Source organism: Chelonoidis abingdonii, chromosome 3 (assembly GCF_003597395.2).
Source record: "Chelonoidis abingdonii isolate Lonesome George chromosome 3, CheloAbing_2.0, whole genome shotgun sequence".
In the NCBI taxonomy this organism is placed as follows: domain Eukaryota; kingdom Metazoa; phylum Chordata; order Testudines; family Testudinidae; genus Chelonoidis; species Chelonoidis abingdonii.
The window spans coordinates 87,769,720-87,790,656 of NC_133771.1; the positions used below are offsets into that span (position 1 = coordinate 87,769,720).

General features: G+C 41.9%; 2 protein-coding genes across 2 annotated transcripts in view; one reads left to right on the top strand and one right to left on the bottom strand.

Annotated features, from left to right (window-relative positions):
* Positions 1-17,055, bottom strand: part of WASF1 (WASP family member 1) — a 227,533-nt gene extending 210,478 nt beyond the window's left edge. Inside the window, exon 1 of the mRNA XM_075063893.1 lies at positions 16,778-17,055. The gene's annotated coding sequence lies outside the window, so the exon portion shown is untranslated. The remainder of the gene's footprint in view (positions 1-16,777) is intronic.
* The window catches only part of CDC40 (cell division cycle 40), a 52,514-nt gene continuing 32,997 nt past the window's right edge, over positions 1,421-20,937 (top strand). The window contains 6 exon segments of the mRNA XM_075063897.1: positions 1,421-1,662; positions 11,876-11,916; positions 11,918-11,941; positions 12,054-12,055; positions 12,825-12,834; positions 16,287-16,416. Coding sequence (XP_074919998.1) covers positions 1,467-1,662; positions 11,876-11,916; positions 11,918-11,941; positions 12,054-12,055; positions 12,825-12,834; positions 16,287-16,416 — 403 coding nt within the window. The 5' untranslated portion in view covers positions 1,421-1,466.

Below are 20,937 nucleotides of genomic sequence, written 5' to 3' on the forward strand. Positions count from 1 at the left end.
GAGTGCACTGTCGCCCCAGGCACCTGCTTCCTTAGCTGGCGCCTGGAGCTGGCCCTGGCAGGTGTAAGGTTTCTGTTTGAGGACCTGGCACTGCATGGAGTAAGTCCCTGAATATATGTATGCCTCAATTTCCCCATGTATGAAACAGGGCTGTTAAAGTTACTTATCTCACAGAGGACAGGGGTTGGGAAGGTTAATTCAAACTACTGTGAAATCCATGTGTTTAAGAAGACCTGATAGTGCACATATTGTCCATTGCGTATAGTTCAAATTAAAACTAAGGAAGTGATGACTAGATTGTATCAAAGAAGACAAGCAGATGGACTTTAGTGCTGCCTTGGACAGAAGATGTCAGAGAATTGCAGAAGGACCCAACCAACCCCAGATAGATTCCAAGAACAGAAGGGACAATTGATCATCTGGTCTGACCTGTATAACACAGTCCATAAACTTCCTCAAAACAATTCCTACAGCTGATCTTTTAGAAAAAAACATCTATTCTTGATTTTAAAATTGTCAGTGTTGGAGACCCCACCACAAGCCTTGGTAAGTTAATGACTCTCACCATTAAAACTGCACCTTATTTCGAATCTTAATTTGTCTAGCTTCAATGTCCAGCCTTGGATCGTTTTATACGTTTCTCTGCTAGACTGAATGCAATCTAGTGGCTGGAAGTTAAAATTAGACAAATGGTGTTGTCCAGTTCCCTGGCTGCAATGGAATAAGGGGAAGAAGTGTAGAGTTCATATTATGGGAATATTGTGTATATATATAATTTACAGATAAATGTAAAGTATTGCCCCAAACATCGAAAACGCCATTCAAGTTTCATTTTTTAAATGATTTCATCACAAATTTGAGCTATGGATAACGTGGAAATAGTAGGCTTGGAAAATCAGTATCTGTTAGAGGATTTTATGCTTATGTCTACCCCACAGTACTTTCCATGGATGATTGGGAATGTCACACTGGGGTCATTAGTTTTAGTGACATTCTCTTTTTGGTTGTGGGTTTTTTGTTTGCTTGTTCTGGAGTGCTTTCTTTGAGGCATTTATTGCTATATTTATTCTTTGTCACTTGTCAGAGACGCAGTGATCGTATCATTCTGCTGAAAGTGGAAGAAACAGCGTTTTCCTTTTCAGAAAAACCGAATCGTGTTTTGACCCTACAGGACACTACAAATCCGACCTGCCCGGCTCTGGCGCGTTGCACGATGGGATTTGTAGTCCTTGCTGTGAGTCGTGAAAGAGCAAACCCTCCTTCAGCTTCATGAGAGCGGAATTCTGCTTCCCAAAAAGTTTCGTTAGAGACGCAGAAAATTATAAATAATAATTTGTATTTTTTTCTAAATCGAATCTGAGTAATTTTCATTCAGTCGCAAAAACAAATAAATCTAGGAGCGGATTATGTAACTGACAGGACCGGTTTGTTCCGGGTCGCTGCTCCCGTGGTTCCTCCTTGGTAAGATGTCGGCCGCTATCGCTGCGCTCGCGTCTTACGGTGTCTCCGACTCTGGCTCCGACTCGGGCTCGGACACTGAGGGAAGCTCCCGCCGCTCCGGGCTGGTAGCCAGTCGGGACGCAGTGCTGCATCTCGCTTCACCGCCCCCTGCCCCACAGGCCTTGGCGGTGGACTCGGCCCCGGAGGTGGCTGTGAAGGTAGGTGCTGCCCCGGGCGTTGGGCTGCAAGAGGGCAGGGGAATCCCCTTCCCTCCGGCCTGGGCTGGGCCAGGAAGTTCCCTTCCCGCCCCTGGGTAGCGCTGATGGGCCTGTGCCAGACCAGGGGGCAGCTGCCCGGGGAGAGTTGCCCCTTTCCGTATGTCTCGCTTGGTCGTTTCACAGGAGGTCTCCTGCTGTCTGGGCGCTCTCATCTGGGGGATTGGGGTGGGGACTCGGGCTGCCTGCCGCGGGCCCTGGGTGCTGGAAAGGCAGTCGGGGCTGGCAGGGGATGCAGAGTCCCCTAATAGCTCGGTGGCTGCCCATTGCATTGTAGGCGCCTAGAATTGGCTCTTTCTCTTAGCTGGCAGCTCTCTTCGGCTGCTGCACCGATTTAACCAGGTTGAAATCTTGCACCTTGTAGTTGCTCTGCTAGATTAGGTCGTGAGACAATCAGATCTCTAGTCAGCAAGGGAAGAAGGCGCCTACGATATGAAATGTGCATAAGGAATACTGGGGGAAAGGTGGGGAGAGGAGAATCAGCTAGGCCAAAGTGTGATATTCGGGTGTTTACCGAGATCTCTGCAGCCAGGCAGGGGAAGGGTGTTTGGGATTAATGTGATGATGCTGTTCCTGACCCCCTCCCCCTCCTTCTGTGGTGGACTCGGGCTTCCTTGGTTTGGCTAACAGGTGTCTCGAACCCACTACTCAGCTCACCACTCTCTGCTCCCCAGGCTTTTGGGGGCAGCGGGGTGATTAACACCAGAGTATGAGGCACAGACTTTTGGGATGCTGTCCTCTCTGCTCTCTTCCCCCACACACATTTTGTATCTTCAAATTGTAGGCATCTTGTTCTCTTCCCTAACTAATTGCTTCAAGCCCTGACTTAGAGGACTGACTTTGATTGAAAATCTTAATTTGATACTGGCCCCTGTTGTTTAATCTTTACGCTTTTTGTGTGTGTTTTGTTTTGGTATATCCCTATTATCTTTAGTATTTTCACTATAGCTTTCACAGGTAGCAGTAGAATGAAATTGGCATAATTTTTGATACACTAACTGTTGCCTACAGTGCTGTGAATAGCAACAGTGAAGGCTGACCAGTGCTTTATACATTTTGCTCTAGTACTACTTAGCAAAGCTATGAGCAGCATGACTTCATTTTGTAAGCTCAGAATGACAAGACTGTATTAGTTTGCTTTTAGAAAGTTATCTTTGGAACCTTAAAATACAGAAGGTTAGCAACAATTCAGTTTTAAATGAAACCATCAATTCTGCAGAAGTTGCTGCCATAGTAGCACCATCACAAGCACATGCCCCACTGAATGCATTCTACTTCATAGTGCTAAATAGACGAATGGATTTTTTTTTTTTTTCATTTCACTGCCTCAAATTAAAGATGGATGTGCTATCACAGCTGCCTATCTGACACTTTCCTGTACATCCTATGATGCTTGAGCACCACCACACTCCAGTCTTAAAGTTTCTAATCTCTCTGGGATGTTAGTGTGCAGTTTGACAGGAGTATTAATTAACATCTGTAAAGTGCTTTGAATATGAATGATAAATAACAAGTAGCAGTGACAATGCATTGAGGCCCAGCAGAGCTTTACATAAATTTAAAGGTGATGCCTAGAGTGCCTGTCTTAAAAGCCTGAACCACTGATGTACTGGTGGACCAGTTTCTGCTGGTTGGAGGCTACTGCATTATCACTATTACAGAGGATGTGGCTTTTTTAACACTTGCAGAAAACGTCTTTTCCTGCAAGAGTCAATATTTAGAGACCTTTGAGAAATGCAAAGTGTTTTCATGGCGGCGACTTGTGCCCCAGTCCTCTTCTTGTTGTTGATAATGATGGAAAAAATGAAATTTTACTCAACTATCCCAAAACATCATATTTAGTAGTGAGTATAATTTTGTGCTAAATGCAAAAAAGAAGATGGGTCTCTGTTATTTGGCAGGCAAGCTATTTTATTTATTTAGATTTTACTACTCTACTATATAAGTGTCTCCACTATGCTCTGGTAACCCTTGACAGTCTCTTTAAAATATACTAGCAACTAAACAGACCCTTTAGTTACCCCAAAATCAAAATCAAGTGACAACACAAATATAAGAAACTAACACACACACATCCCATACAGTCCTCACCAGATCCCAAGGTTATGAACCCAGGTAACAAAAGATAGATGCACACCCTCAATTTAATACATCAAAATTACCCTTGTCACTTCTTCCACGTTCCAGCTTGCTTCCTATAATCAACCAACTTCCCTTTTGCCTTGTCTGGACTAAGTCTTAGCCATCTTGCCCTAGTGCGTGCCTCCAAACCGAGTGATGCCATCAGCAGTTCCAGCCGTGCTGATGGAGATATAAAGCTGAGTGCCTTCAGAATACTGAAGACCTTCTGGTCCATGTAAAACTCCTGATAGCCTCATGTATGCATTAAACAAAAGGAATGACAACATGGAATGTTGCAGAACCCCCCAGGAGAGTACTCACATGGAGAAGATGCAAGTGTCCTTCTGAGAGTGCCCATCAAAGTGCCACTCTCATAGGCCTGTTCACTCATGCTAAGGTTTGCAAAAAAGTCACCATCCAATTATGGTGAACTGTATCAAAGATGGATCACGGATGTAATGAGATCAAGATAGATGCTTGTTCTTCATCTATTGTCAGGAGGAGATTATCCCCTGATACCACCAGAGCTGTCTCTGCTATACCCAGGTTGGCAACTAGTGTAGAAAAGAACTGAGGCTACTAAACAGTGTTTGAGTTATCTCACCACAACCTTTTCAATAATCTTAACTGACAATGCAAGACTTAAAATGGCATGATAGCTGGAAAGATTCAGTAACAAGCAGTAATTTTTTTTGAGTGCAGGATGTACTTGTGCTTCTTTCAGTGAAAGAGATACCTCCCTCTTTCAAGGAGGTATTGATAATTTGTACTTTTCTGCATGCGTTCACCATTCAGGAAGGATGTAGGTTTTAATCACAAATTGATGGCCAAAGTGCTTCCAAAATGATCACGGATTGATCCTGGCTTAACCTCAAGCAGAGAAGACTTGGCATTGTCTCCTTTAGCACATGTTCTTATCACATGGAGGCAGACAGTTCTAACCAAATCTGAGCAATTTTATCTGCAAAATAGAATGAAATGGGTCTTGAGCTTATGGTACAATTATTCTGGCATTACTGTGTTGGAGAAAGTCAAGAAGGTACTGTCCTGCTGACACACAACAGCTGCACTAGCTGGTGTAGATAGTGGCTGCAGTAGTATGCTTTTATTAGTTTCGAATATTCTTAACACATGGCTTCGTCAGAGTATTCAAATTGATAAAAGGAAATATTTTACATACAGCATGTAATTAGACTGTGGACATCAGTGCCCCAGGAAACTGGTGAATTCAAGAATTCAGTTTTGGGAGGGATAGTAAACCTGATGCTTCAGGTTTTAAGACAACTTCTAACTAGGGGAGATTACAGTAAGATTTAATGTAGGGAGCATATTATCCTATATCTTTCTCTGTAGTGCTAACTACAGTCAGAGGCAGGATACCGGACTAAATAAATATTGGGTCTGCTTCAGTATGGTAGTTCCTAAGTCCATGCTGTTAGTGCAACATTAGTATCAGGAAGAACTGAATCCCAACAAAAGGCTTCCATGTAGTGTATTTCAGAAATTTAAGGTCTGTTTTTTCTGGTGCGATCAGTCAGGTTTTTGGGATTATTCAGGTGCACAGAGAGCATTACTTCAAAATAAGAACATGAGACTTAGATGCACATAGGCATTAAAGTAATACTGTAGAAACTGATCCCATTTTGAATGTATTTATGCAGTTGACATGAATGTTCACATTCCGATAATTTTAATCTATTCTGTGTTTAAAATATAATCCTTGTCCATCTGGAAAAAAATTAGTTTCTTAGGTCTGAGCTTTTGACCATATTTGTTCCGCATTTACTTTCAGTATCCTTCCATCCCATCCCTCTTTAATGAGCTAGAAAACTGCTAAGCATATGTTGTGGGGCTATGCTAAGCTTTGATAGTCATTTTAAGGGACTGTTTATGTGAGGAGGACTTCACTTAATGTTTTTTAAATACAACATTTAAAACTATTCTGGGTTTATGGAGCATAGAATATCCTGTGAACAGTGGAGACCTAGGGCTTTATCTTGCAAGGTGCAGAGCATGCCAGCCTAATTCACCAAAGCATTTAAGCACGTACTTAAGGGTCAGCAGATGAGTAGTCCCAGTGAAGTCAGTAGGACTGTTCATGTGGTTAGCCCAACCTAGCAAAACACTTAAAGTGCTTCAGAACTCGCATTGTCAAATCCGTATTGCGTTGGACTTCACTGCAAATACATATAAATCTCAGCAGGAAATGTTTAAATTCATTGAACAAGAATGTCACTTAATATTTCTTGCTGGGCTGTTAAGTTTGTGACCTATGGGATAGGGCAGGCCTGCTCAACATGCGGCCTGCGGAGGCTCACTGTGCGGCCTGCGACTGGGAATCAAAGGGCTCTGGGCTGCCTGCAGCTGCAGGGAGCCCAGAGCCCTTTAAATCCCAGCCGTGGCAAGGATTCATAGGGCTCTGGGCTGCCCACAGCGGCGGGGAGCCCAGAGCCCTTTCAATCTCAGCTGCGGCTGGGATTCATAGGGCTCTGAGCTCCCTGCCGCAGCTGGCAGCCCAGAACTCTTCAAATCTCAGCCATGGCCGGGATTCATAGGGCTCTGGGCTGCCAGCACCCGCGGGGAGCCCACAGCCCTTTAAATCCCAGCCGCAGCAGGGATTCAAAAGACTCTGAGCTGCCCGCAGAGATTCCCTGCCGCGGCTGAGATTTAAAGGGCTCAGGGCTCCCAGGAAGCGCAGAGCCCTTTGAATCCGGGCCACGGCTCCAGCGGATGGGCTGGGGCTGGGATTTAAAGGGCTCAGGCTCCCCTCAGCGGAAGGAGCTCTGGTCCCTTTAAATCCCTGCCCCAGCCCCACAAAGCTCCGGTTTCCCCCAGCCGCCTGAGCCCCAGGCCCTTTAATTTGCCCCTGACAGCTCCCAGCCACCTCTTCAGCTGGGAGTCCCTGATTGATTTAAAATCAAGTATCACCTCCCCACCCCCAACCTTCCTTTTTGGCCCACAGCTGTTTTGGTGGGGGCGGCGCTGGGGAAGGAGCATTTGTTTCTGCAGGGCTGGGCAGTGCTGGGATGGGATGTTTCCGTGGGGCTGGGAGGTTTTGACTCTCAGCTGTTTTCTTTGGAGTAATGTGGCCCTCGCCGCTTTACGAGTTATGCAGGCCTGGGATGGGGTCTCCATTTACTGCACTTCAGTTTCAATGGATAACTCATGCCGATTATAAATCCTGTACAAAGCAGGCTACCCTTGTTAGTTGCTTGGCTAGTTAGTGCTGAACTATCCTATGGTCTGAAAACTTTGTGTTTTATTGACCAAACCGTACAACAAAAATGTAAAAAATTATTTAATGTCAGGGTGGGTAAAAATAAATGATTTTAAACAAATAAATAAATTTATTTAAATCTGATTTTTTTGATAAAATGCTTTTTGAGGAAAAATCCTATCTAAATATACATTATCGCTCAAAGATATCTCATCATGGAATGGGGATTATCAATTCTAATTCTATAGTATGAGACAATGTATTCATGTAATGTTTGAGAAGTTTTGTAATTGAGTTCTAGTAGTTCATGGATTAGGGACCCAATTTTATGGGTTTCCAGGGGCTTCTGTGTAAATTATTTAGGTTAATCTTTCTATCTACCGAATGGGACTCAGTGCTCAGTCTAGAAGATACCATCAGAGATGCTTAGTTTTGCAGTTCTCAAACTGTGGATTATCCAGAGATAACATGCTCGTTAACAGCAAAAATGTTTTCAAATAAATAAAAGGTGAGAAATAACAGACCTCAACCTTGTTGTCCCTCTGTAAATTTGTGTACAGAGTCAGTCCCTTACCTCTCTTTAAAAGTGCAAAGTTTCAAAAAGTTCAATGAATAGAAGATTGTTGGTGGCGGAATAGATCTGGACAAGGAGAAGAAGTGTGGAGATAAATGTGAGAAGGGAGGGACAGGCAATAGAACCAAAAGTGAAACTGTTTGAGCAACATATTCTAGAAGTCTTGAGGTCTTTCTGAATGTGGACTTCATTGATTTGAGATCTACCATACCATTCTCTCACTAGAAGGGAAAACCTATAATGGCAGCAGTTTGGGAATATTTTCATGAAGTTCCTTTAGCTGTGGTTAAGACAGGCATGCATGCAAAATGCAAACAGTGCAACAAGGAAATGCAAGGCCTGGTTGTCTGAATGAAACAACATCATGAGAGAAGTGTTCCTTCTCAGGAGGAAGCTGCGTTGACAATAATGAAATGAACATGTCTGAACGTGCAGGATCTTCAGGCTGGTAACAACCAACGAGTATACTTCTATGTAGAAATCCACTATTAAATAGTGTCTTCCTGATTAATGATTTAAATCAAATCCACCCTGTTTAATGTAGGGACAATGCATAATTTACTCCAGAACTTAGTAAGAAGTTGCTTAAGGGCCAAATTCTGCTTTCAGATGTGCATGCACAACTCTCATCAAATTCCCTGGGAGCCATGCATTAACATCTGATGGCAGAATTTGGCCCAAATTATTGTACTGTGCATTTAAAGATAAAATTTTATAACCTCCTGTGGGATCAAAGGATTATGAAGTCTTAATATAAACCACTGAATATTATCTTCTGATACTGTTCCTTAGTCAATTATGAGCCCAATCCTGCAGTCCTTACTGAAGTTAGCTTATTTTGGTGGGCGTGATATCTGAGTAATGCCTGCAGGCATGGGCTATGTTTAATTTGAAAATTTTTTTTTCTGTCACTGTCTCACATCCCCATCAGAGAATGAAAGATCCAGCAGATTTTCTTTTGTTGTGGTGATGTTTAATTAACAGCTAGAGTATGTTATTTGTGTTCTATTATTATTATTTTTATTGTCAAATTGTTTTCATAGTTCCAATGTCTAAGTGTTTTGTGATGTGTCACTATGACATTGCTAGAAAAGCAGAAGTAGAAGCAGCAAGGCACTGTGAAGTGTGAATGGGGCCCCTGGGTCACTGACGTGATTTAGTGTCTCAAAGGCCAGGAATCCCTTCCCTATACCTGGTTCTTTTGCTATCTTTGACCCATATGCTGCAAGCGCGTCTGATGGCGCTGAAGGAGGATACCCTGCTAACAGCAAGATGTGCTGCAGCCTCCCAGGAATGAAGAAGTTCTAGTTTCACTAGACACCTCTCTTCCCCATTGTGGAAGATTGCAATTATACAGGAGTCACACTGTACATAAAACATAGCTGTAGTAAGAGGAGGCCCTGTCATTGGGATGGATCAGCTTGTTCCTTGTTATCTGTGTGGAGTGTACAAGCATGCAAATGTTCTGATATCTGGTGTCCGGTACCTTTTAGGTATGTCTCTTTCTGCAGCATCAGCCCTTTCCTTGCCAGCTTCTGTGAGCAGGGCCTGCCTCTGGCTCACAGCTTAACTTTGCTTTATGTTAGCAAAGTCTTGACCGTTACTTTAGTTCAGGCCTTAGGCCTCCTACCAGGCCTCTGATACCAAGGTTTATATCTCAGGGCCTCCTCTTACTACAATAGCCTGTAGAAAGGCTGACAGAGGAAGCACTGTTGGCGGTCTTAGTCTGACTAACCCTTCATGCCCCTGTTGCCTGCTAGTCTCATAATGGTGTTGTGAAGATTAAAGCATATAGAGGACAATATGTTGACAAAATACCAAATGATATAAGTTTGCATTGTGTAGCATAGAACTAACACAAGAGTCACATGTTATAAATTTCAGAATATACTTTACCAAGACCATACATTCTGCTGTACCAAGCATGTATGTGCTAATGTGATCTAGATCTCACTTCCAATAGACCACCAGAAGGAAATAAAGAGGAGTTATGGACGCATTTTCAAATTTCTTTGTGGGTAGCTAAAAGTGAAATGGATTAAAGGAGAGAGAACCAGGCACACTTCAACAGTGTACTCGCTGGTTATCACTTGGTGCACAAGTATAGTTTGCTTGATGGAATGATGAATAAAGCTGCAGATGTTGGAATGTGGAACTGTAATGAATGTGCTTCAATTTCAAGGACCAGCAGTTTTCACATTCAAAGAATGTACATGTCCTGGTATGGAAACTACTTTATTGTATGACTTCCAAATGACTCACCACTCTTTGGCAAACAGTAAAGTGGAACCAAAATTGCTATAGTCATCCTCCTGAGGATTGTCTTTCATATCACAGTCTGTCATCTATTGTGTGCCATTCTGTTGCTGAGAGAAGAAGTTAACAGGTAGAAGAAAGGGGATAAAAATAATAGAACTGAAGAATTCTTGGCATTTTGTAAGAGTCAAAGAAGACTAGCTTTATAATTTAAAGAATAGCAAGCAACTGGCAGCTTAATATCAAGTAATTACAAGTCTGCAAATGTCAGACAACTGTCAAAATCTTGTCTGATCAGTTTATTTTTCCTTAGAAATAACATAAATGATCCTAATCTTCATCTAAGCAATAATGAGATGGGATGCTTGTTGGTCTATCAACATAAACTGTTTGTTTGGTATGATTTGAGAAGATTTTCAGAAACTTCTTTAGGTCATGGAACTGTAAGAGGGAAAACCCAATCTGATGTGCGAGTAAGTAATACCATTCAGATAATTGTTTTGGTATAGTTCTATTGTAGTTGCTTTGTTTGTATCTTTGTCTGTGGCTCAATGAATGGATTAGTGTCCATTATACAGTTCCTAGTCAAGAGCATGGAATATAAAACTCAGGCTTGCAAATTTACGGGTAGCTATTGTCATCCAGGGCCAGTGAATTGGGAAGGTCATGTGATTAAAGGAATGAGGTCAGTCAGTCTGAGTGCAACACTGCTTGCTCAGTGTCCCGAGTCCAGAACGTACACAAGATCATCCAGAGCTCCAGGATGTGGACCACAGTTAATGACTTTATGTCTCAGGCAGAGTGGAACATAAGGGAAAGCTTGTCTGTGCAGGAAGACAGAGTTGGGGGCGGGGGGAGGCAGGTCCCAGATTGTGGAACGAACTCGCAGGGATCAAGGGCTATCATAAACGTCTCCACCTTCTGATCCCAATTCAACACATACTACTTTTACCTTCCCTTCTTATGTGTGCATATTGCTATGTTTTTAATGTAAGCATTCAAATTAAACCTAACAAAACACTACACCGCATACACGTATTTCCCCTGAGGAGAGGATGACAAATGAGCCACATATGAAATATGCTAAGTGTGTTGCTTGATGCATTACTGGAAGGTGCTCAGGTACTATCACTGAGGAGGGTGGTATAAGTCCCTGTATAAAATAGAATAACTTCATCCATGTGGGAGAGTGAAAAAATCTCTTTAGCCAGCCAGTTGGCTAAAAAGCAATGTTGACTGACTTTGGAGGGGTGATACAAAGTGGAGTTGAGGATGGAGGCCAAGATTTTCAAAACTGGTACATGATTTTAATGCCCCAATATATGGATGCCCAAACTGAGATGTCAATTTTCAGAGGCGATTGGATGTGCACTGGATGAAAAATTGGGCACTTTAAAGTATATGTAGAGTTATACACCCAAAAGCACTTGGTCACTTCATAAAATTTCTTGCACTGTGAAGAAAAATAGGGGAAATAGTGACTGAAAGAGATTCTTTGTACCTGGCATCTTTACAAAAGACATTCTGCATCAGGAGGGAGAAAGCTTGCAATAGGTTTCTGTTTATTAAGCTCGTGTATGTTGAAAGAGAATTATAATGATGCGGGAAATCCTATACCCTGTATCTGCAGAAATACCTTCTAAAAAATTCCCAACTCCTGCTGTTTTGTTTTCCGAGGGTACTTTGCTTTTTCTCCAATAGGCTAAATGGGTATATGGGGGCAGAGGTTAGCAAATTGGTGCATGTAGGTAATTTGTTTTTGCACTTATAATTTTGGAACTTGAGCCTTATTCAAACTTGTCAAAGTTTTGGTTCTTCTAACTGATGAATGGAATTCTCAACCAGCTTTTCCTAATTTTTTTCTTCAAACTAAAAGTAAAATTATTTGTATACTTAAAGCATACTGTGCCCCTACAGTCCCAAATTAGCATCTGGTCTTTTAGAATTAGCTATATGATGGAGAGTTTTGTTTGTATGTCGAAGATGTTAGAGACGTGGAGTCCACCCTCGATCCTGCAATCAAGGAAGTTCAGGTACAATCCCACTTATGACACCATTGTTTGCCACCAGAGGTAAGAAGATTATTTAAAACCAAATATGTTGTCTGTCCAAATTAATTGGATTCCACTGAGAAAGTATATGCCTTGAAAGGAATGTGTTATGTTTTAAGTTGTTCTAATGTGGTGCAAATTAAGACCATTGCAAAGGGCCTATCCTCTTCAATATAAATTGGATACAGAGTTCCTCAATTCTCCCTAGATTCAGGGATGCCTCAAGCTTCTGGACTTTAAAGTAAAGGTAAGAACTTGGGTTGAACTGGTGAAGCACCACATAACACAAACAGTACCCTTGAGATGTAATGGAATTTATAATATAATTTCTTAATATTTTAAGCTATTTAAGAGAGAATGGTTAAGAGCTCTTCTCTATCGAACCTATAGAGGAGGATCAGCAAATCTTTGGCCTGCAGCCCGCCAGGGTGAGGCACCTTGGCAGGCCAGGCTGGTTTGTTTACCTGCCGCGTCTGCAGGTTTGGCCGATCGGCGGCTCCTACTTGGCCACGGTTCACTGCTCAGGCCAATGGCGGGCTGACGTTGTAGTGGCAGCTAGCACATCCCTCGGCCTGGCCGCTTCCCCGCACCCACCATTGGCCTGGAGCAGCGAACTGCGCCAAGTGGAGCCTTGATGACGAACCTGCGGATGCTGCCCAGATAAACACCAGCCTGGCCTGCTCGGGCCTAACCCTGGTGGGCCACATGCGAAAGGTTGCCAATCCTGCTATATATAGGAGTATATAGAGCAGGAAAGGGGAAATCAAATAATGTGGAGCATTGTGCTGTTAAGAAGCCGTACAGGAGATTACCTGGTTTGAACATCCTGAAGTGTCCTGTTCTTCTCAGTTCCTTTTGATGTCTACTCATAATGTTAATGACAGTGGCAGTTTGCCAGAAGTTGTAATTGTAGGACAGAATGGCGCTTAAGGCATCTTAACAAGAAATTAGAAAGACCATGGGGAACGTAAATGGAATATCACAGTGAAATTAGCATCATTGTTAGCTTCTGTCTCATGATAGACGAAGGAGCATGTATAGGGGGGTAATCTGGGAAATAGTACAGTTCTTTACACAGCATGTTGTCGACTTGGGGAATCCACAATGCCACAGGGTTATCAAGCCTAAGAGCTGATTCCTGGCTGCATTCAGGCATGTGAATCCTCTTGATACATTGTGCTGCATTATGTGAAACAGATCCTCTGAATCTGATCAGGATGTAGCCTAATATTTTTTTTCTTCTTCAAACACAGGATAATTTTATGACTAGTAATATTCAAGATAAGGTAATCAAATCTTACTGCTTCAGTGTTTAAAATCTCATTGCAAAGGGTTAGGAAAGAAATTTTTGTAGTGCCTATGTTATTATTATGGAATTGGCTGGTGAGTTATGAGTGTTTTTTCTTTTAATTGAGCATCAGGTGTTAGGTATGGCTGGAGACAACTATAACATACAAACTGGTTCCTGGCTTTTGTAGGACAACAAGTTCAGGGTCTCTCTCCCACTTGAACTTAGCGTCCAGAAGTGGGGACCTGCATGTCCCTCCTAAGTTTAATTCCTAACTTAGATTGTGTAATGCTACCACCAACTAGAGATTCAGTGTCTAGTCACTTCCTTGTCCCCCCAAAATCTTCCCTGGGAGACTCAGACTCAACCCCCCTGGCGCTTTAAACAAGGGGAAATAAACCATCCCCCTACCTTTCCCCTCCAAGACTTTCCCCTCCCTGCTGGTTACCTGAGAGATACTTGTGATTCAAACTCCTTTAATCTTAAACAGAGAGGAATTCACCTTCCCCCCCCGCCCCCCTGCTCTCCCCCTCCAGATCCTGCCTGAGAGAGGACACTAGATCCCACTCCTTGGTCCTAACACAGAGAGAAATAAACCTTTCCTCCCCTTCTCTCCTTTCCCCACCAATCCCTGGGTTGTTCTTACACAGGAATAAAAAAATCAATCGGGTTCTAAAAAGAAAAGCTTTTAATTAAAGAAAGAGAAAGAAAATTATCTCTGTAAAATTTCAAGATGGAAAACAATGTTTACAGGTCTCAGCTTCACCTAGACCAGAGGGACTCCCCCCTCCCAGCCTAAGTATAAGTTACAGCAAACAGAAGTGAAATAGCCTTCCAGCAAAATACACATTTGCAAATAAAGAAAACAAACATAAATCTAATCCACTTTCTATCTATTACTTACTATCTGGAACCTGAGAGACTGTTCAGTAAGATTGGAGAAATCTGGTTGCATGTCTGGTTTCTCTTAATCCCAAGAGAGAACAACAGGCAAACAAACAGTACAAAACAAAGACTTCCCTCCACCGAGATTTGAAAGTATCTTGTCTCCTGATTGGTCCTCTGGTCAGCTAGGTTTACTGAGCTTGTTAACCCTTTACAGGTAAAAGAGACATTAACCCTTTACCATCTGTTTGACACAAGTACAGAATCAGAAATGGTTCTGTTGATCCGTACTTGAATTTTGCACTAAAGGCTTTTATTGGCATATGACTGGAAATTGAGTATACAAAAAAAATCTAATGGATTAAATGATTCTCTCTCCTTTTGAAATTCATAAAAAAAAAAAATGAGGAAAAAATAGGTTAAGTCGGGAGAGAATAGGAAACTTTTTTCAAGAAAGAGGAGGCTTGGTTAATTCTATTATGCACTCTAAAATATGTCATTATTACATTTAAAAACAATTTAATCTTGAGATTGGTATTCACCACAGGAAAACCCTTTCGGGAATAAGCAACATGTGTAAAATACATGCTTTAATACATGCAGCTGTCATAGTCTTGAAATCACAGCTGCTCAGAGCCGGCAGTTATTTTTTTTGCAAAGCTTCAGCCAATTTTGGTATGGATGGCCAATAAGTAGTACAGTTTGAGTTCTCCGAGATAAAAAGAAGCAGAATCAAAAAGGGTTTATCATCTGTTTTGAGGCAAGAATATGCAGCCACTGTAAGATATGATAGTTTAGTGTCTTAAATGTTACAACCATAGAGTTTCTAGTTTAATCGACTAATAACATAGTAAACCTTACTTGTGGTGGTCAATTTTACATTAAAAAATGCTTAAGAGATTGCTTTGGTAAATACAGATAAAATATTCAGTTTCTAATTTCTCCGTGGGAATTGGGGAGGAATGAATAACATGGGAAGAGAACATCCATGTGCTGTGAGCATGACATGTTACAGTATTGGGAGACAGCTCTGCACTATTTCAGTACTGGTGCTCTTGCCAGGTATGGGGAATATTTAATCTGCACTCATATGTAAGTATCTAGATGCGCCTTACCTGCACTTCATTCTGTTTGCCCAGTCCAGAATGGGCTTGTTTATTGACCACAACACTCCTGGATGGAATGTCAGACCAGCTCAAGTGTTTGATAAACACATGTACTATTATGCAAACATTCATGTGTCATTGCTTATCAATGCTGGTAGTTATTTTTACTCTGACAGTGGCTAAATTCTCCTCCTTTGTGCTCCACACAGTGGTGCTCAACTCTAATATTCTGTTCTCCATATGTTGAGAGAGCCCGTTGACTTGCAGGGAAATCCATTGAGGTAGGGCAGAATATACAAGTCAAGATCTGCCATGCAGGTCTAAAGAAACTTCTGCTCTTGCATTTCAGCTCTTCTATCCCAACTCGTCACTTTGCTGTAACTATACACTATATCCAGTTCTGTAAACTCTCCTATGCAACTCTCTGTGAACCATGTGGATACTTCACTTAACCAATATATAAATATGAAATTGTACGGTACTGCATTTTCTTTAGAAAACAAGTGTTCATTTGTGAATGAATTGTCTATATTCTGTAGTTGTGCAGCTGATCCTGCTGATGATATCACATTTTTTCTTTGAGTGATAAAGATTTTACAAGGTAACTTCCATATTGGTACAAGAGTTCTCTAGGGCTTGACTTTCAAAAAGGATAATACTATGTGGTTTTAACTTCCCCTTGCCCCTTTCCTGTTTTCTTCTGTATATTTGCATTGTTTACCTATTTAATGGGAGGTTTTGTGTGTGGAGTAAATTTTTTTTATTATTGAATTGTCCTTGCCAACAGTGCTGTGGGCAAGAAGCTCCACCAAGAAACTTATTTAATGCATAAAGAAACTCCTATTCTAATTGGTATATAATATAATGTACAAATATTATTCTGACATATATTCAGTTACTTTCCCTTTATGGCTACTGTAAGCTAAAGCCACTATATACTGCCCTTCTTGAAAGCCACACAGTTCATGCGCTATAGAACGTTATAGATGATTACAAAATACTTAGCAGGAAACTACTTCTTGCTTCTAGAATAGTGTACAACCTTTTAAATACTTTTAATTTTGTTGATGCAGTTTGGTCCAGAAAACCCGTTTAGGACTCAGCAGATGGCTGCACCTAGGAATATGCTTTCTGGATATGCAGAACCAACACACATCAATGATTTCATGTTTGAACAACAAAGAAGAACGTTTGCAACTTATGGTAAGATGTGCAACTCCTTATATTTAACCCTTGAGGCTGATCTCTGTCTTACACTGTCACATGTGCGGCTTGGCCTATAACAGACTTACAAAATAATATTAAATGCGAATCTGCACAGTTATAGATCATGGCATTTATTTTGGAAATGTTATTCAGTTATTCCCTCTGAAATGTTAATCAAATTCAAGACCTTCTTCTGAACCACTTTAATTAAACCCTTCATTAGTTGTGGTTATGTAGAAGATAGAAATTACAATTTCATATTTTAACAAATTGGCAAAAAATTGTGACAGAACCTACCCACAATAGGCTTATGATTCTAGCACAATGTAGCTATCTGAAAGTTAAAAAAGCTACTTACCATAGCAACTGGTTCTTCATGATGGTTGCATATATGGATCCACACTTCCCACCCACCTTCCCCACTTCTTCCGTATTTTGTTCATGATTTCTGAATTAATAGAAGGAAATGGACGGGTGGTTGGTGCCAACACCCTTTTTAAAAGTTTTCTGTCTCAGCAGTGTGAGGGTGTATGGACTCCGAGGATGCTTGCTAGAAGCTTTGAGCTCTTGCTAAAGGCACTCATCTCCTTATGCATGTAGATCCATATGGGCAATTGCCATAGTAACCACTTAATTCATCTCAGAGACCTTATTTTAGCTTTCAAAAGCTACATTGTGAAAAGGCATAAAGCTCGTTTTGCTCTTGTTCTTCAGATTGAAACAGTGCCAGAGAAAATGTACATTATGTAAAAGCAAGTGGATTTCTGAGCTTTTTCAGGTACAAAGAATGTGCTGTGTATTTAAATGAAATTTTAACAAGTTTTCTTGTACATTTCAGCATACAAGGCTTTTATTTTTTTACTCAACATTTGTTTATAATGTATCAGTTTTTAAAGTATACAGTTTAGTTTGGTATGCTTCTGGCGATGTCAACACTAGAGAGCTTCCAGTAGCGATGCAGCTGTACTGCTCTGAGATCTCTTGTGTAGCTGCTTTATGCTGATGGGAGAGAGCTGTCCTGTCGACATAAGTAATCAACCCCCCAGCGAGCAGCGGTAGCTGTGTCAGCGGGAAAAGCTCTTCCACCGACGTAGTGCTGTGCACAGTAGTGCTTATGCTGGTGTAATCTACGTTGTGCAGGGAGTGTGGAGTATTCACACCCCAAGCAACATAAGTATTGTCAATGTAAGTGGTACTATAGACATGACCTCTTTCTGCTGAAGTATGAGAGTTTGAAGAGCATAAGTTTTCAGAACCTACCTGGTGGATATTTCCACACAAATTATTTAACAACATAAAATACTCAGTCCACTGCTGTTTTAAAAGATCTGCGTATGCAGATTGCTTTCTAAATTAAACTGTGTTATGAAGGCCATGATCCTGCAATTGATTGCATGGCACAACAGTCTGCCCACATGCTGAGCCCCATGGACTTCACTGGGGTACTGTGGCCATGCAGCAATCTGCTTGTCTGCTATCAGTTGCAGGACTGGGACATCAAGGTTTAAATTATGAAAACTAGAGTCAGTGTGAGCCATGTTTACCCAGAAAATCGTGGTATCAAATTTTAAGTAATTCTTTCAAATGTCATAAATTACCATTTAATGTGTATACATCTCTACCTCGATATAATGCTGTCTGCAGGAGCCAAAAAATCTTACCCAATTATAGGTGAAACCGCGTTATATCAACTTCCTTTGATCCGCTGGGGTGTGCAGTCCCGCCCCCCCGGGAACGCTGCTTTACCGTGTTATATCTGACTTTGTGTTATATCAGGTCGCGTTATATCAAAGTAGAGGTGTATCTTCATATTTTCTTTTTCAGTTTCCTCTTTGGTTTGTTGTTGCTTGTTTCCATATGCACCAGCTACCACTAGTACTACTTTATAAGTGCAAAACTCATTGGGTATGTCTATACCTGCAGCCTGAGTCTGAGCCCATGTTAGCTGACTCAGGCTCGCGGGGCTTGAGGTGCGGGGCTATAAAACTGCAGTGTAGACATTTCCCCTTGCAGAGACTCAGAGCCCAAGCTCCAGTCCACACCCAAACATCTATACTGCAGTTTTATAGTTCCACAGCACTTGGGCTGCAAGCCCAAGTGAGCTGACTTGGGACAGCCATGCCCTTGCTATAGGTCTTGTATTGCAGTGTAGATCTACCTATTTTTATGAGTAACAGAAACTAGTGGCAACCTTGTCCACAGGATCTTTTGTTTTGTTCTGGGGTTGGTTCCAGAAGTGGAGCAGCAAAAAAGCTGTGCTAGACTTGGTAAATCTGAAGAACGGGCACAGAAGCATTAGACGGTTCAGTTAGGAGGGGCAGTGTCATAAATAGATAGCTAAGGGTTAATGTTTCTTTCACCTGTAAAGGGTTAACAAAGGGAACCAAACACCTGACCAGAGGACCAATCAGGAAACCGGATTTTTCAAAGCTCAGGGGAGGGAATGTTTGGGTCTGTGTCTTTGTCTGGCTCTCAGCTATGAGAGGGGATCTTTTCTATCTGTAAGCTTCTAATCTTCAGTTTCAAAGTTGTAAGTACAAAGGTAGAAAAACAATAGGCTGTTATTGCTTTTTTTGTATTTACATGTGTGTAGTTGCTGGAATGTTTAAATTGTATCTCTTTTTGAATAAGGCTGTTTATTCATATTTTTCTTTTAAGTAATAGCCTTTTGTATTGTCAACTTGATGCAGAGATCATGTTCATGTGTTTTTTCTTTCTTTTTTATATAAAGCTTTCTTTTTAAGACTTGTTTGAGTTTTTCTCTCTGGGTAGGCTAAGGAACGAAGGGGAGGGAAATTCTCTTTGTGTTAGATCTACGGAGGGTGAATCTCTGCAGCACCAGGGAATTGGTGGGAGGGGGAAGAGAGATAGAATCATTTCTGTTTCCTTGTATTTGGGGTTTGTCTCTTTGTGGAATAGAGGAGACATGCTTCTTGGTATTGTGATGTAAAGAGATTGCATCAGTAACTCTCAGGTTAGCCCAGAGAGGAAAGTCTGGGTGGGAGAGAGAGGGGGAAGGGAAGTGGGTTATTTCCCTTTGTGGTAAGACTCAGGGCTTTTGAGTCTTGGGGTTCCCCAGGGAAGGGTTTGGGGAGACCAGAGGGAGCCAAAACCCTGGAATTTTTGGCTGGTAGCAGTGAGATCAAATCTGAGCTGGTAATTAAGCTTAGAGGGGTTCATGCAGGCACCCAGATTTCTGGACGCTAAGGTCCAGATTTGGGAATGCTGGGTTGGTTCCAGAAGTGGAGCAGCAAAAAAGCTGTGCTAGACTTGGTAAATCAGAAGAACCGGCACAGAAGCATTAGACGGTTCAGTTAGGAGGGGCAGTAAATGAGAATTGTGATGTCTCAGCATATCAGCAAGTTTGTTATGAATTACTTGAAAACATCCCAGAATTCTTGAAATATGTTGCTAGAGTCTCATTGTACTATTGTCCATAGAAAACTTTATCTTGAAATATTGCCTTTCAGTTTGGGGAAGGGAAGATAAAAATTTCTCATGGTAAATTGAATTAGTAGCAGAGCAGAAGTGTGTAGCTCTCTCTCTATAAATCTAGGTGGGAAGCAATGTTGCTGACTAATTCTGCTTCAGCATACTGGAAGAATCTGTAAAGTAACCGTGCTTCAGAGTTGCAGGTTTCAGAGGCCTCCTACCTCAGCTGTTAGGGCCCATTTTGTTCAACTGGCATTTGTTTAACCAGTGACTTGTCTCTAGAAATGCAAATTAAGTGTGTTTTTAAGATACAGAGCCTTGTAGGTGAAATAGTTTTTTGTAAAAGGAAGGAAAGGGAATTGGTGAAGGATTTCTGTGCCTTCCATTTAATCTATTTACTATACTTAAAATTACAATCTTGTTTTATGTGTGATTCTTTAAAATTTAATACTCAGTCAGCTAAAACTCTGTTTATTATATTGCTTGGCAAACAAAATAAGTAGTTTTGTGGCTCAAAATATTTTCATTCTACTTTTCTCGAGAAAAGTACTTATCTTCCTGTAAGCAATATTTTTTCTGTCCCCATTCTTGAAAGGGACGGGGCATACTTCTTATACCCGGGATGGGCAAACTACGGTCTGTGGGCGACATCTGGCCCACCAGCCAATTGAATGCAGCCATCGAACTCCCACCTGGGGAGCAGGGTCTGGGGCTTGCCCCGCTCCCACGCTCCAGCCAGGGATCAGGGCTGGGGGCTGCTCCACGCATGCATGCTGCAGCTCCCAGAAGCAATGGAATGTCCCTCCTTCAGCTCCCATGTTTAGGCACGGCCAGGGGGCTCTGCACGCTGCCCTGTCTGCAGGTGCTGCCCCCACAGCTCCCATTGGCTGCAGTTCTTGGATAGGAGCAAGAGAGGGGACATTCTGCTGCTTCCAGGAGCTGCTTGAGGTAAGCGTCGCCCAGGGCCTGCACCCCTAGCCCTGATTCCACTCCCACCCTTCGAACCCCTCAGTCCCAGCCCGGAGCATTGTCCTACATCCCAAACCCGTCCTCCCCAACCCCACAACAGAGCCCTAACCCCCCTCC